The sequence below is a fragment of the Argiope bruennichi genome, chromosome 11 (assembly GCF_947563725.1).
Source record: "Argiope bruennichi chromosome 11, qqArgBrue1.1, whole genome shotgun sequence".
NCBI classification, from domain to species: domain Eukaryota; kingdom Metazoa; phylum Arthropoda; class Arachnida; order Araneae; family Araneidae; genus Argiope; species Argiope bruennichi.
The window spans coordinates 32,135,773-32,149,933 of NC_079161.1; the positions used below are offsets into that span (position 1 = coordinate 32,135,773).

A 14,161-nucleotide genomic window follows, 5' to 3' on the forward strand; every position below is an offset into this window, starting at 1 on the left:
AATGTTGGTAACACTTTTAAAACCTTCACATGTAAAATATTATCAAAATGAGAAAATAGCCTCACTATCAAAACTATGAACGATTAATCGTGCAGAATGGACAAAATAGCATATTGTTAAGAAATTTCCGGGTTCGTTTGGATAGTGGGAGTTATATGGTGTGGAGAACGCTCAATCGGCAGGTGGCAGTAGAAAATAAAACAACGCCGTTTATTTACACGAAGACACACAGGACAGCACAAAGACGACAACTATATAAAGCACAAAAGACGATTATCTTCAGCCGAGACGTGGAGCATACAACCAGACTCTACTGCAGACAGTAGCGCACAGCTTAGTTCAGCACTAGCTTCACTCCGTCGCTGCTCCGCTTATCTCTGGATGGCCAGTTCCTTAACGTCGATTCCGACTACTCTGACCTAGCAGCTGCGGTCGCCTCCTTTTATAGGTCCCAGGAGGCGGGGCTAGAAGCCTCTCAACCAATCAGGAACGTTCGAGGCGTATCTCGGTTCCTACTGGACTGATCGGGAAAATTCTCGATGTTTCGGGTATAATCTATTTTGGCGCCAAAGTCGCCAAATGGTCGCCAAGTTTGTCGCTAAGCTCTGGAACCTCTGACGCGACACCGGACTCCGTCCAGTACAGATGACTGTAAAACATTCTTTCCGATGATGGAACCAACTATGCTGGGAAGCAGCATTACAGATTCGTAACAATATTGTCTTTAAAGATAAGTCGAATGATTCCTCAGATGAAAAGAATTAATTTGGACGAACCTGACAATTTCCGATATTATTGGCATGATTCCCGTAGTGATAGAACAATATTTTCTAAACCCCAATTCGTTGATGGTAGCGTTATAGTTTGGGGAATATTTGCTGGTAATGGAACAACTTCGATAGTCTCTTTGAAAACAAAATCTAACTCTGAAGGATATCAAGACATGCTTGCTGAAAAATTATTACCAGGAGCTCCTCTTATTGCAAGTATATTTTTCTAAATAGATAATACACATCCATGTGTCATCATCTACAAAGTCTTGGTGTTAAGCAAACGAAGTAGAATTATTGAAATGGTCATAAAAAAACTTGCCATTAGCTCTACTGAAAATTTGTGACAATTCGTGATATTTATGTATGCGGGCGTTGTTCCGATAATAAATGAGTTATAGTATGAGTTCAAAAATTTGTGGAAACCAATATCGAAATATGACGGTTTGATTGGTAGATACACGAAAGAAATGGGAGTGGTCTCCAAAAAATTCTCGCATACTCCCTAAAAAAGATATACCAGAGAACGCCTTGCATGGCATTGGTATACAATAGTTACGAAATATTATACTTTGGCATGAATATAACATTTTTATTGAATCTATCGTGTCATCCTTGGCGAGTTATTTGGCGATTCATCCTTGGCATGCGGTTAAAAGTTTCCAAAAATCGAATTTGTGTTTTAGACTTCTTTTTTCCAACCGATTGAAACAAAAATGTGACTCAGAACTACATTTGCAATTACTAAATCTCATACCAAATTTGATATATTTAATCCAGTGCGACTTTGAGCTATCGTGCTTACATGTCCCTGAAAGTACAGACGGAGAGACGGTCAATCACTCCTTGGATTCGGCTCAAAATTTGAAAAGTATCTGGATTAAAGATGTTACTTCTGTGTATCGAATTTTATCTGTCTAGCTCTCTTCGTTTTGTAGTTATGTTAATTTATATTCGAACAACTGGACAGACAGATTCCCTCTGAACAGATTTATTTTGCTCAAAATTTTATAGAAATTAAAAATTTGACGGAAATACCAGGTTTCATCCATCTAGCTCAAAGTTTTTTTTTTTTAGTTAGTCATAGACAAACAGGTAGATATTATCTAAACATGTGTTTTTCGAACTTCGGAAAGTCTAAAATGTGGAAATTCGTTAAAATCTTGAGTTCGAATTTTTTTGACGATTATTATACTTAATCTGTATAACATTTACAAGAAAATAAAAAAGGCAATTTTCTAAATAATTGTTTTGTGTGCCAAATATATAACTGGTCCTATTTTATTTTCCAATTTGCTTTGTGTAAAAGTTAAAAATGAGTAAAACTGTAATAAATTAAAAATTAAATATTACTGCAAATAACTTCAAATATTGCTATGTTCTTATTGTTTTAAAAATTATACTACACCACAATAAATATTTTTAAATGTCTGCAATAGTTTTTGTTAAAATGTCTGCAATAGTTTAAATGATACTACAACAATAATTTTAACGTATTTTTTTTTCGCTGAACCCATGTTTTTTCCCACCACTATAAGTTTAGCGAATGGAATTTGAAGTTGTGTTGTAACGGAAAACGATATTTAAATAATATTGCTACATTGAAAAAACTAATGAAACTTCTACGAAATAAATTTAATTTATTTTTTAAATGATTAAACGCTTGTAGACTGAGGTTTGATTGCAGGAAAAAAAAATGGTCGGATGAATGAAAAAGAAACAGTAACATTCGTTGGCAACATCGTGATTCTACAAACTGTACGCGTATTTCTACCTTTGATTCTTATATTTAATTTTGATCTAAAAGCGACTGTGAGCTTTTCTTCTTCCTTACCTTTAAAAATAAACAGAATTTTTATGTAAAACAGCATTTTCTTAAATTTTATTCGATGCAATTTTTCACTTTGTTAATACTGAAAAACGTCTCTTATTTGAAACTTAATTTCATATACAAAGATTTAATAAAGTTTCTGTAATTTGAAAAATTGATTCGAAACTTTTCTGCATGATTTTGACAATCAATGAAGACAAATTCATTGTCGAAAGTGATTGCCTGCATATTCTAAATTGTAAACACATTTCAACTGCCACTCACAATGATTAAATTTTTTATAATGCTGTAAACTGTTTAGTAATCTTTGCAAAAAAAAGTCCAGTTTTTCTCAATAAATACCGATATTAATTTCATTTCCATAAATTTAGGATGATCTATAACTTAAAGAGAAGCTAAAATATTAAATATTTAGTGAAAAAGATTTGGCAATTAAAAAATAAAGTTGCAGACGATAAAAAAGATTGTATTATAATATTTCATTTAATATTTTTATACATTAAAAATGTTGTCTATGTAGCGTTTGTTTACAGACTCGTTTGGATTTCTTCGAGTACTAATATTAAACTGTTTATTTGTTCGCATTCAATGTTCACACTTCACTTTTACTAACTAATTTGATATAACTTTAATCCTCGGTGTACATATTTGTAATGTTCTAAATACTTTAAATTTTGAAAAAATTTATTGGTGAAAGATTTTTTTAAACAAAAATAAAGTTGTAGACGATAGAGAGATTACACTTTGAACAACTTATATGATATTTATAATTTTAATCCTTCTTGTAAATACTTCAAGTTTTGCTTATAAATACTTTAGTGTAAGCAAAGTTTTAATAAAATTTTTGTAAGAATTAAAAAGTTGTTTTACATTTGTATTTTTAAAAAATTTGAAAATTGCTATACCGGCTAGTGCTTGCATAAATCACTTCATGTTTTATATTTTCTCAATTTTAAAAGCTAAACTAAACAACATATCCAGTAAACGATTTTCATCACATGAATGAATTTTTCACAGACGTTTTTCTTGATTTAACTTTTAAAACATTATTATTAATAATAATTTTTTATTTAAATAGATTATTAATAATAGATTTAATAAGTTTTAAAGCATTTTTTAACAATACCTTCATTGTTGTTACTAATGTTTCATCTTGGTATCTTTTATTTTTCCTTCTGTTGTTTACAATCACACTAGGAAGATTTCACTTATTTTTGTCATATAATAAATTGGTTTTTGTTTAAAGCCTGTTTTTATAAATTTTTTGAATAGAGTGACAATATTTAAGATTTAACTTCAATAGTAGATTCAATAGTATTAGTATTATTTCAAAAGCAGATCAAAATTAGATTTAATAATATATATATTTTTAAAAAATGCATTTTAATTCATTATAATTTTTTTAGCTTGATATTTTGCTTTCTTATTGAAGTACACTATTTTTATTGAATAATAATCCGATATATTAGATAAATCGTGAAATACCTTCTGAGGAACAACAAAAATTTAATTTTTGAATAATAATTCTTATATTTCTTCTTTCTTTCTTTCTTCTAAATTAGTTGAAGTTTGATCCCTTTCTTTTCAAAAGTAAAATTAAAATTTTTAGTTGAATGACGGAATATTGGAAATAAATATAGTATAATGAACATATCTGAATAAGGTTTCTAAAATAATATGGACAATATGAATATTAAAAATTCAGAAATTAAAGATGTTTTGCAAAGGAAGCCATTAAGATTAAGTTACCTAAGAAAAGATGCAATTGAAATTTTACATACTAATTCAGGGGAACCAGTTGGTTGACAAAGGCAGCTAGTCAGGAATAAAAAAGTTTCCCTTCTGTGTGCACAAACAATGCATTAAAATTGCAAATCATGTTAAATATATTAAAGATAATAGTGACTTTGAGGAGATAATTTAAAAAAAATAAATTTAGGTAAAAAAATTACTCACACTCTCTAAGGTCAGAACTCTGCGATGAATCAGAATCGTTCTCAGGCCTTCGAGGGAATTCCTGAAAAATAGAGGAAAGCAAAATGTATGTAATTTTCAAGTTTTTAAAGAATAAAGTTTGTTTACAAACTTTCGACACTTTTTTTTATAATTCACAGAATGAAAATAGTCAATTGCTTTTTTCTAAAATTCGCCGAATAAAAATAGTCAATTGCTTTTTTTTTTAATAATTCGCCAAATAAAAATAGTCAATTGCTTTTTTCTAAAATTCGCCGAATAAAAATAGTCAATTGCTTTTTTTTTTAATAATTCGCCAAATAAAAATAGTCAATTGCTTTTTTTTTTAATAATTCGCCAAATAAAAATAGTCAATTGCTTTTTTTTTTAATAATTCGCCAAATAAAAATAGTCAATTGCTTTTTTTTTTTAATAATTCGCCAAATAAAAATAGTCAATTGCTTTTTTTTTAATAATTTGCCGAAAAAAAATAGTAAATTGTTTTTTTTAATAATTTGCCGAAAAAAATAGTCAATTGCTTTTTTTTTTAATAATTTGCCGAAAAAAAATAGTAAATTGTTTTTTTAATAATTTGCCGAAAAAAAAATAGTAAATTGCTTTTTTTTTAATAATTTGCCGAAAAAAAATAGTAAATTGTTTTTTTAATAATTTGCCGAAAAAAAAATAGTAAATTGTTTTTTTTTAATAATTTGCCGGAAAAAATAGTAAATTGTTTTTTTTAATAATTCGCCGAATAAAAATAGTAAAATCTTTTTTTATAATTCACACACACACACACACACACACACACACACACACACACACACACACACACACACACACACACACACACATATATATCGTAAATATTTCGTTTTATGATAAGTAATTAGCGAGTCTGACTCGTGACATTTGAGATTTGTTTTACTAGCATTGTTTGAAATATTTAATGAAAATTATGATTACGTCTTAGTAAGAATTTATAATGCACTTGACAGTGAAATGGTGACAAAAAAAAAAGTAAAGTTTTGATTATCACCAAATTAACAACAAATGAGTTTAAAACAATATTTGCTAATTCTACTTTTAGTCATACCGTTTGTAACAACATATTGAATAGCTTTTCCGTTTTTGTTTACCTTTTTCGAGTAACGGAAATCTCATCTGTCCGCCAGCAATCACCTGTATACCTAAACAATACGTGTTCACTCTGCATTGCTTTTTTTTAAAATAGCGATGGGGCGTCCAGCGATATCAGATGGGGAAAAAAAACTGAAAAGAAAAACTCAGCGCTTTAAGAAAATTTTTGTTTAATTTCTTTAAAAGTTCATAATTTCATGTTTTAATTCTTTATACGTGTCGAGCAATTAAAATTATGATATTTGTTTTGAATTTTAACTAATACTAAAATATTTCTTTTTTTTTAAATTTTGAATTGAGCTTTTTCGTTTATGACATTTTTAAAACAGTTTGTTTCCATTTACTTATCTAGAGCATGGGAATCAATCCCTTTAGAAACCTCACTCACCTAAGGACATGTATGATTCGAGGACAACATCGGGGTTGATGAGCGAAAGCGAACAGGAAGCGGAGCCCTTTTGTTATATAAATAAAACTTCATAAAAATATTTACTTTTATTTGCATATAATATGCAAAAACACATATAATGTTCATTTACAGTGAGGAGGAAATTTCAACCAATTTACACTTTATTTAACTCACTACGATTCAAAATTATAAGATCCATACCAAAATAATTTCTATACAACTTCTAAATGGGACTTGAATCCAAGTAACACTAAAACAAAATTTCAATATCTGAATGCCACATGCACGAACAAGAACACGAACGAAGAACAGCTACCAAAACGCATTAGCAAAATTCTATAATAGCACAAAAAAGAAAAATTTGAACGGGGATTTTTTATCATATTTTCTTAGAAAGAAAATGTTGGGAGTGCTTACTCCAAAAATGTTTTAATTTGGCTCTCATAAGGGTCTGAGTATTATGCATGGTCGATACGTATGATTTCACTTGGATGGCCTCCGTCTTCTTAAATCGCTAAAATGATTGAATCATGTTTGATTTATGGAAACGTTCTTGTAGAAAGACCTACAGTATTATTAAAACATGGGTTAGATACCCTTATCAAGTCTATTTAGAGGCAAGATAGAAAAAAATTTCATTTTCAAGTACAATTGAAATTTGAACCTGCAGTAATGACTATGACGGAAAGTTTTTCTTTTAACAATACCTCTGATACGATTGTCAGAAATTAACTAACGAAAGTTATTGGTAGAAAAAAAAAATCATCTGTGCATGGATAGAGTGCGAATGTGACCACGTTCAATATGAATTTTTGAAAAAAAAAAAAAGAAAAAAAAACTAAAACAGTTATATTTTTGAATTTCTGCATTAAAAAAAATCGGAAAAACATGCATGAAACCAAACTAAACTACTTAATTGATAAAAAAAGGTTTTTTTTTGGCTAAAAAGTGCTATAAAGCAAAAATTTTTTAGTTTAGAGGTTTATCAAAGGATTTGTTTAAAATGTTCTACATAGTTTAAGAAATACTTTACTTTGCTCCTGAACTAAAAAAATAAGCTGAATTCCAATTAATTCTTTAAATATTACGGTTAGATTAATAAATAACATGAAATTTTCAATTTTTTTTTCACGTTGTGAAGCACTAAAACAGCTATGAAATATTTCAAAATGAATAGATTACTTATTCTCTAGTTCAAAAACGGCAGAACATAATGAGAAATTATTATACCAAATTTGAATAAAAATTACGCAATAGATTTGAATTTATAAGATTTTTTTTAAAAGAAATTCTATGACTATATATTTGAGAAAATGTCATCTAAAGATATAAAATAACATTAAAACATATATAAATGAAAATATAAAAATTAATGTAAATTTCCCCCAAAATGGACATGGAAACAAAATTTAAATGGTTTGAAAAAGAAAACTTTATTTAATATTCCTAATATATGAAACTTCGTATTTTCACAAAAAAATCGACTTTTCAATATAGTCACCTACTTTAAGAAATCTATATTATTTGAAATGTACTTTTAATATAAATATATGGTAACATTAAAAGTTTTTCTCCTTTGCAGTGATATTTTCTCGATCCATAATGTTCACGAACAATCACATTTAAATCACTAAAATATGTTTGAAACAAATAATGATCCACTTACGGAAAAATAAAGCAATGCCAAATACTAAATAAAAATAATGCCAACTCTCATTGAGGTTTATGAACCCATAACTAATTTTTATTCGTTCTTATCTTTATTCGCACACTGATAAATCAGTCAATTCAAACAAACTGTCACTTGCTAGATGCCAAAACAGAAATTGAGATTTTACATCTGATAATGACGTAAGCCAAAAAAGATGAAATATTTTTTTTAGCTCTACTCTGCGTTAAAGACAGCGTTGGATGATTGTATTAAAGACATTTTTGTGTGCATAGATAGCACTTTATAGATACATTTTATCGTTGCTATAATAATTAAGAGTAAATTTAAAAAATAAAGAAAGTATTATATTAATGTTTTAAGTTGAATTCGTCTATGTCTTCGGAAATAGATGGAATCGCTTAATCTTTTTCCATCTTGTCAGTCGAGAAAAGTGCGCCCAAATAATTATCGAAAGAATTCACTATATTATGAACTATAAAATGCACCGCATTTTGCACTAATGCAGAATGTGAACACTTCCGTTTCTAAATTAGCAGCACCCTTCAAGAGAAGGAATTTGTCAAATTGACATGTCCTTGTGCAAAACATGCTTAATATATATTAACAATTAGGGAAATTACATACATATTATATTATATATGTAATGATATTTTAATTCTAATTTTCATTTAATTAATTTCCAAGATTTTATCTTAATTTAGCCCATAGTAACTTCATTCTAAAATATTTTCTTATTTCGTGACCCGATTCCACTTTCGATTTAATTAATCCCTTTGTAAAAATAATGCGCCATCAGTACTACGTATCAAATGAAAGTGATACTTTTACCCTTCAAAAGGTGTCAAAGATCACACGTGTATTGGCGCCTGGCCAGAAATCCTATGTTATATAAGACTAGTGATCATTTGTTTGTCCCTTTTTTCCCTTTTCTTACTTCTGTGTGTGCCGCGCTTTGTTTTCTTGTATATAATCATACCTGCCACTCGGAATAGAATAAAACGAAATTAAAAATACCAAGTCTCTTCACTATTTCGAACCTGCATTCTACTTCAATCAAAATATGTTACATATTTAGTCGACAGGATTCGAAATGCATTACACATATTATATATATAATTTCATAATTTTTATTTTAAATTAGTTTATACTAATTTCATTCTAAAATGTTATTTGCTGATCCATTTCCCACTTTTTTTAAAAATTATTTTTTACACGCGTTCTAGAAAACTGACGAATTCAGCATTTTCTCACGCTCCTACCAAAGGAATAAAAATCCATAATGCTTACAACATTTTTTTAAAGAAACCTAAGATTCCCTTCCTTGCGTCTACACGTATCAGAGAAATAAATCCCTATCAAAATCTCGCAGTAAAATCACTGAAGAAAAAAATTCGAAAAATTCATTTTGCTCTTATATCTGGATGTAGATTAACGCATCTCTCATTGTTTTTTTTTATTTTATTTTTACTTTATACATAATATGTCCTAAATCGTGAAATAAATAGGTTAAAATTTCAAAACCCTCTTCTCGGCCTTGCATCTGCTCTAAATGTTATATATTTCAAATAAAAGACGAAAATTCTGCCATTCATACATGATTAAATTAAAAAAATTGCGCAAAATGCATAAATATTTGTAAGGCTATATGGATTTCTAATTGAATCAGAACAACAATATTTCTTCAAACGAAATGTGAAGTAGTATTAAAAAGACTGATATTCGGAAACATTCCAATGATAGGAATTTTGCATGATCCAATTCGATTGTATAACTTAATAAAGATATTAGTATTGAAATTAAAGCACTTGATTTCAATGAAAACTGTGGAATTGTAAAGGATTTATTGCTTTAAATTGTTCTTGGATATGAAAACTTCAAAATTCAACCAAATCTCTTAAAAATAGGGATTTTATATAATGCAAAAATGTAGATAGAAGTAGAAGCTACAAATTTCCCACTGGAAAAAATATCGGTCATTCCAACAAAAATATTCAATAAAAACTATCTAATACACTGATAATAAATACCTTTAGTTCGGTATCTTCTCCAGACATGATGAAATGGCAAACACAAGAGAAATAAAATTTCACTCCAATAAAAAAATTTAAACTTAAAAATGATTACTGTTTAATTAAAACATTTCAGCAAATCCAGGATTATACTATAACAGTCAAATATTCCAGATAATTATAGTCTGGTGGATTGATTGATTGATTTAATGATGGTCCATTTTCAAAAGACATTAAATTGCAGGATATAATCCCATATTTCCTCAGAGTCGCTTTAGTCTGGTAGTAAGGTTCTGACTTCGAATTCAGATGCCATCAACAATTAGGCATGCATGTGGGTCTAGTATAGAATGTCACTATTAACCATGTTAAATCTGCTGGTGAGCATTAAGCGTCCTCGTTTCACGTTGACATTGAAGAGACACTAGAACTAATGGGATAGAATTTACAAGGAAGAGATACTAAAACTAACTGGGTAGACATTACAAGGAAAAGACACTAGAACTAAGGGGTAGATTTTACAAGAATGAAACGCTATAACCAATTGAATAGACCTTACAAGAGAAAAGACTAGAACTAATGAAATAGATTTTACAAGGAATAGACACTTGAACTAATGGGATAGAGTTTAAAACGAAAAGATATTAGAATCACTGGAGATTTTAGTATTAAATTTTACTTGAAAGTAACACTAGAATTTACGAGACAAATTAATTAAGAAAAAGCACTTTTGGACGTCTTACTTCACTTGGGTGAGATATTTTAACTCACGGAACAGACTTTACTAGGTATATTCCCAGATGATCTCAAGAACCATTTTGGCTTGGTGGTAAGGTTTGACTTCGAAATCTGGATTCACCCTAGATGAGAATCCTAGAGTATAACATACAATTTCATTACTGATCATGTTTAATATACTTTTGAACATCAAACGCATTTACACCACTGTAATAGAGAATTAGAGAGTTTATAGGATTGAATTTAATCAGAAGATGTATTAGATTCACTAAATACTTTACTATCAGATTTTGTTGAGAAGGGATTAGAACTTATGGGCTTAATTTAAAAATAGGAGACACTTCTGGAAGTCTTATTCTACGTGGAACAGACACTGGAGCTTATGGTCCAAACATTAGACATATTTCCAAAAGTTTTGCTTAGGCTTGGTGATAAGTTTTCGACTTCGTGATTCCATGCCGGCAACGATTCATCAGACATGTTGGTCTAATTAACAACTTTAGTATTAACCATATTTAATATGGTTCTCTGTGGCATAGAAGTTTAAATAATCGGCCATCTTGTTCTAGTGTTGTTTTGTCATTTGATTGATGATCAAAATTATAATAAACTGCTTCCAAAAAACTCAGCATAGTCTAAAACAATATATTGATTAAGCTAACTAAATCCAAACCCAAGAAACTTCGTGGTAAGTTTAAAATAGAATACTAACCTAACAAATATTATCAGTCCAAGTCAAGTAAATGGATATAAAATCCAAATTTTCTTCAATTTTCATTTACTCTTTAAGCTCTTAAAAATTCTCTAGATAGAAAAATCATCAAAGAATTAATTTTGATTGAAATCTATTGGTTGGTCATATTCAAATGGTACCAAGCCAGCAAAGAAGAAAACTCTTAATGTATGCATGAAGTGCAGCTGTTTGCAGTTAAATATTAACTGATCAAGGATAAATTCAAATTTCATTTTCAAAGTCTTTACAGGTGTAGGTTACGATTTCACAATCTTCTATTTTATTTTCGAAAGCATTCTGTTTTATTACTAACTTCTATTAAAACGGTACGTTAATATAACTAAACTAATAATAACTTCTATCTTATTTTCGAATTGTAATTTAGAATTGCATTATCGTTTTCTTTGTTTTCGAACTCATTTCGACTAAAGGTTGTGATTGCTCTATTTCTAATATATTTACATTGCTATTTCATAATTTTATTTTATTTTCGAACTCACTGTGTTGCCATAATTTTGCATTTTCATTCTCTCTTTTAACTCTCATATGTTTGAAATATATAGGAAGTACTGCTATCGTTAAGAAATTGGAATTTGAGATTTTACCATTTCTCGTCATTTCAGACTACCATGAATTCGAAAAACATATTTTTGGAATTATGTCTGTCCCTCTTTGAACACGATAACTCAAATCGCTTTGAACTAGATAGTTGATATTCGAAAATATGGATTTTAGACGAAATTTCTGGATTTTTATCAAATTTTGAACGAAATAATACAAAGGAAATGTGTCTGTAGGGCAGTTCGTGTTCCATAACTATAAAATGTAAAGCACTAACAAGATAAAATTTAGTACGCACGTTTAGCATCTAAAATATAAACATTTATCAGTTTTGAAGCAAATCTGTCAAATGACTGTGCGTCGGTCTGTACTTTCTCGCATGCATATCAATACAATAATTCATAAACACATTCCAGGTTACACAATAATTCAGATTTAAATCAATGAACATTTTATATTTTCCATTGATTTAAAATATTTACATTTTTATATGTTCATTGATTTAAAATATTTACATTGGCGTGTTATCTTGTAACTATAATTTTGTGCCAAACTTTAGTTTCATTCGGTCAGTAAAAACGCATCCAAAATACATATTTTCGCGACAGATAATGCTAGATTCAAGCCTAAAATCTATATTTCGTAACTATCATTCACCAATATCATGCAAAATATTCGTGGTCTTATACAAGATCCTCAATTTTATACGAAGGAAGAGGGATAAGATCGTTATTTAGGAGTCTGTGAGAAAGTTCCAGGGAGACTACTGCCGCTGGTTTATAGGTAGATTCTATCTTTACAGATAATGATTATACTAATTCATGTTTTTAAGGCAGAATTTGAACAGTGTTCCTAAGATAGTTTTATAGATAATTGCTGCTGAATGGATTCTGAGTTAATGGTTAGAAGCCTTGGCGAGATACTTGTGACTTGGTGGCGAATTTGATGACTTTGGCGATAGAAATGAAGGACTCAAAATATTCTAGGCCCTTTGAATTTTCAGTTGGAACTCGAGTTCCTCCGTTTATTCAGAACGTTCGATCCTTTATCACAGTAGAATTACTGTGTTTTTTTATCAGAGTCAGCTGAGTTGAGCTAAGATGAGTAGTTAGGCGGAGTGTCTGTCCCTTTGGAGTATTAATCTTCTGCGAGTTCTCTCTGAGTGATTTGTGCTGTTGTGGTTTACTGTATTGTGAGCGACTGTATACTGCTATTTAATATAAATGCTGTTCGTGTATATTCTTCGAATGTGTTTTTCTACTGTATAATCGTATTTTTATGCACAATCATTATTCCTTATTAAATGTTTTTTTTTTTTTTTTTTTTTTTTGCTTTATACTTACTAAAGGATTTTGAATTTCCCGTCATAATATGGTCAGAGACTGGATTTAAAAGAAATTGGAAGATAATAGATGCTGTATTGAAAGGAAAAAAAACCAAACCATAAAACACAATAACTTCGCTACTAGTAACATGCTCTTGACTTGATCAATTTGTACAAATATATTATTACAATAAATGTAATTAATCGGTTATTACTAATTATAACAGTCAGCAGTATTATTGATTACAGAAAATATTAATAATAACGGGACAGTATGATAAATCAATTAATTATAATAACTGTAACCCCACACACTAGTGTGTGCGTGTTTCCACTTATCTTTCATTTACTCCTTGAAAAACAAAAAGAAAAATTTCCTTAGCAGATGAAGTCGAACTGACAAATTCTAAAATAAAATAAAACAATTTCAAAAATTTTAAATAAAATATTTTTTAATTAAAATGAGATATAAATTAGAATCGTTCATTTATTTGAAAGGAAAACTGTTAAATCAATAAGTTAATCAAAACTCCTTTAAACGTATAAATTAAAGCATTTTTTTTTAATTAGAAATCTTAAATCTCTGATTCGAATTTTTGGAAGACTACAATACTACTATACGTTTACGTGACTATACGTTGACGACTACTACTATACGACTATACATACTATACGTTGACGATTACTATACGTTTACGAGAAAATAAAGCTAAAAAGTGTATAATACACACAATTTGAACTTGCATAGTTTAATTTAGTGACATTATATTATTATTAAAGTATGCAATTCAGTTATTTCATAAAATTCCTAGTGATGTAATAATTGATCATGATTTATCAGTTCTTTCATAAAATATTATGAAATAGCTGATCCTTTTCGATAAAATAACGGATTTCGTACTTTAACGATAACATGTATACTGCAAAATAAAACTCATTCATGGAACTCACAATTTTTAATAGCAAGGTGCGCGCGCACATCAAAATTAATCCTTCACTGTAGTTGAACACATGCAAAACG

At 29.0% G+C, this 14,161-nt stretch overlaps 1 protein-coding gene across 3 annotated transcripts in view; it reads right to left on the reverse strand.

Moving 5' to 3' along the window:
- Positions 1-14,161, reverse strand: part of LOC129957381 (uncharacterized) — a 28,754-nt gene extending 14,593 nt beyond the window's left edge. Inside the window, exons 1-3 of one of the 3 annotated variants that reach the window (XM_056069675.1) lie at positions 14,092-14,161; positions 10,528-10,657; positions 4,558-4,618 (exon numbers count right to left, since the gene is read on the reverse strand). Coding sequence is in view for 1 of the 3 variants with exons in the window: in XM_056069673.1 (XP_055925648.1) it covers positions 4,558-4,618; positions 9,803-9,829 (88 nt within the window). In the remaining 2 variants the exon portion in view is untranslated. Of the gene's footprint in view, positions 1-4,557; positions 4,619-9,802; positions 9,938-10,527; positions 10,658-11,234; positions 11,371-14,091 lie in introns of those variants that run through there. The other 2 variants (XM_056069674.1, XM_056069673.1) reach the window with 2 other exon arrangements.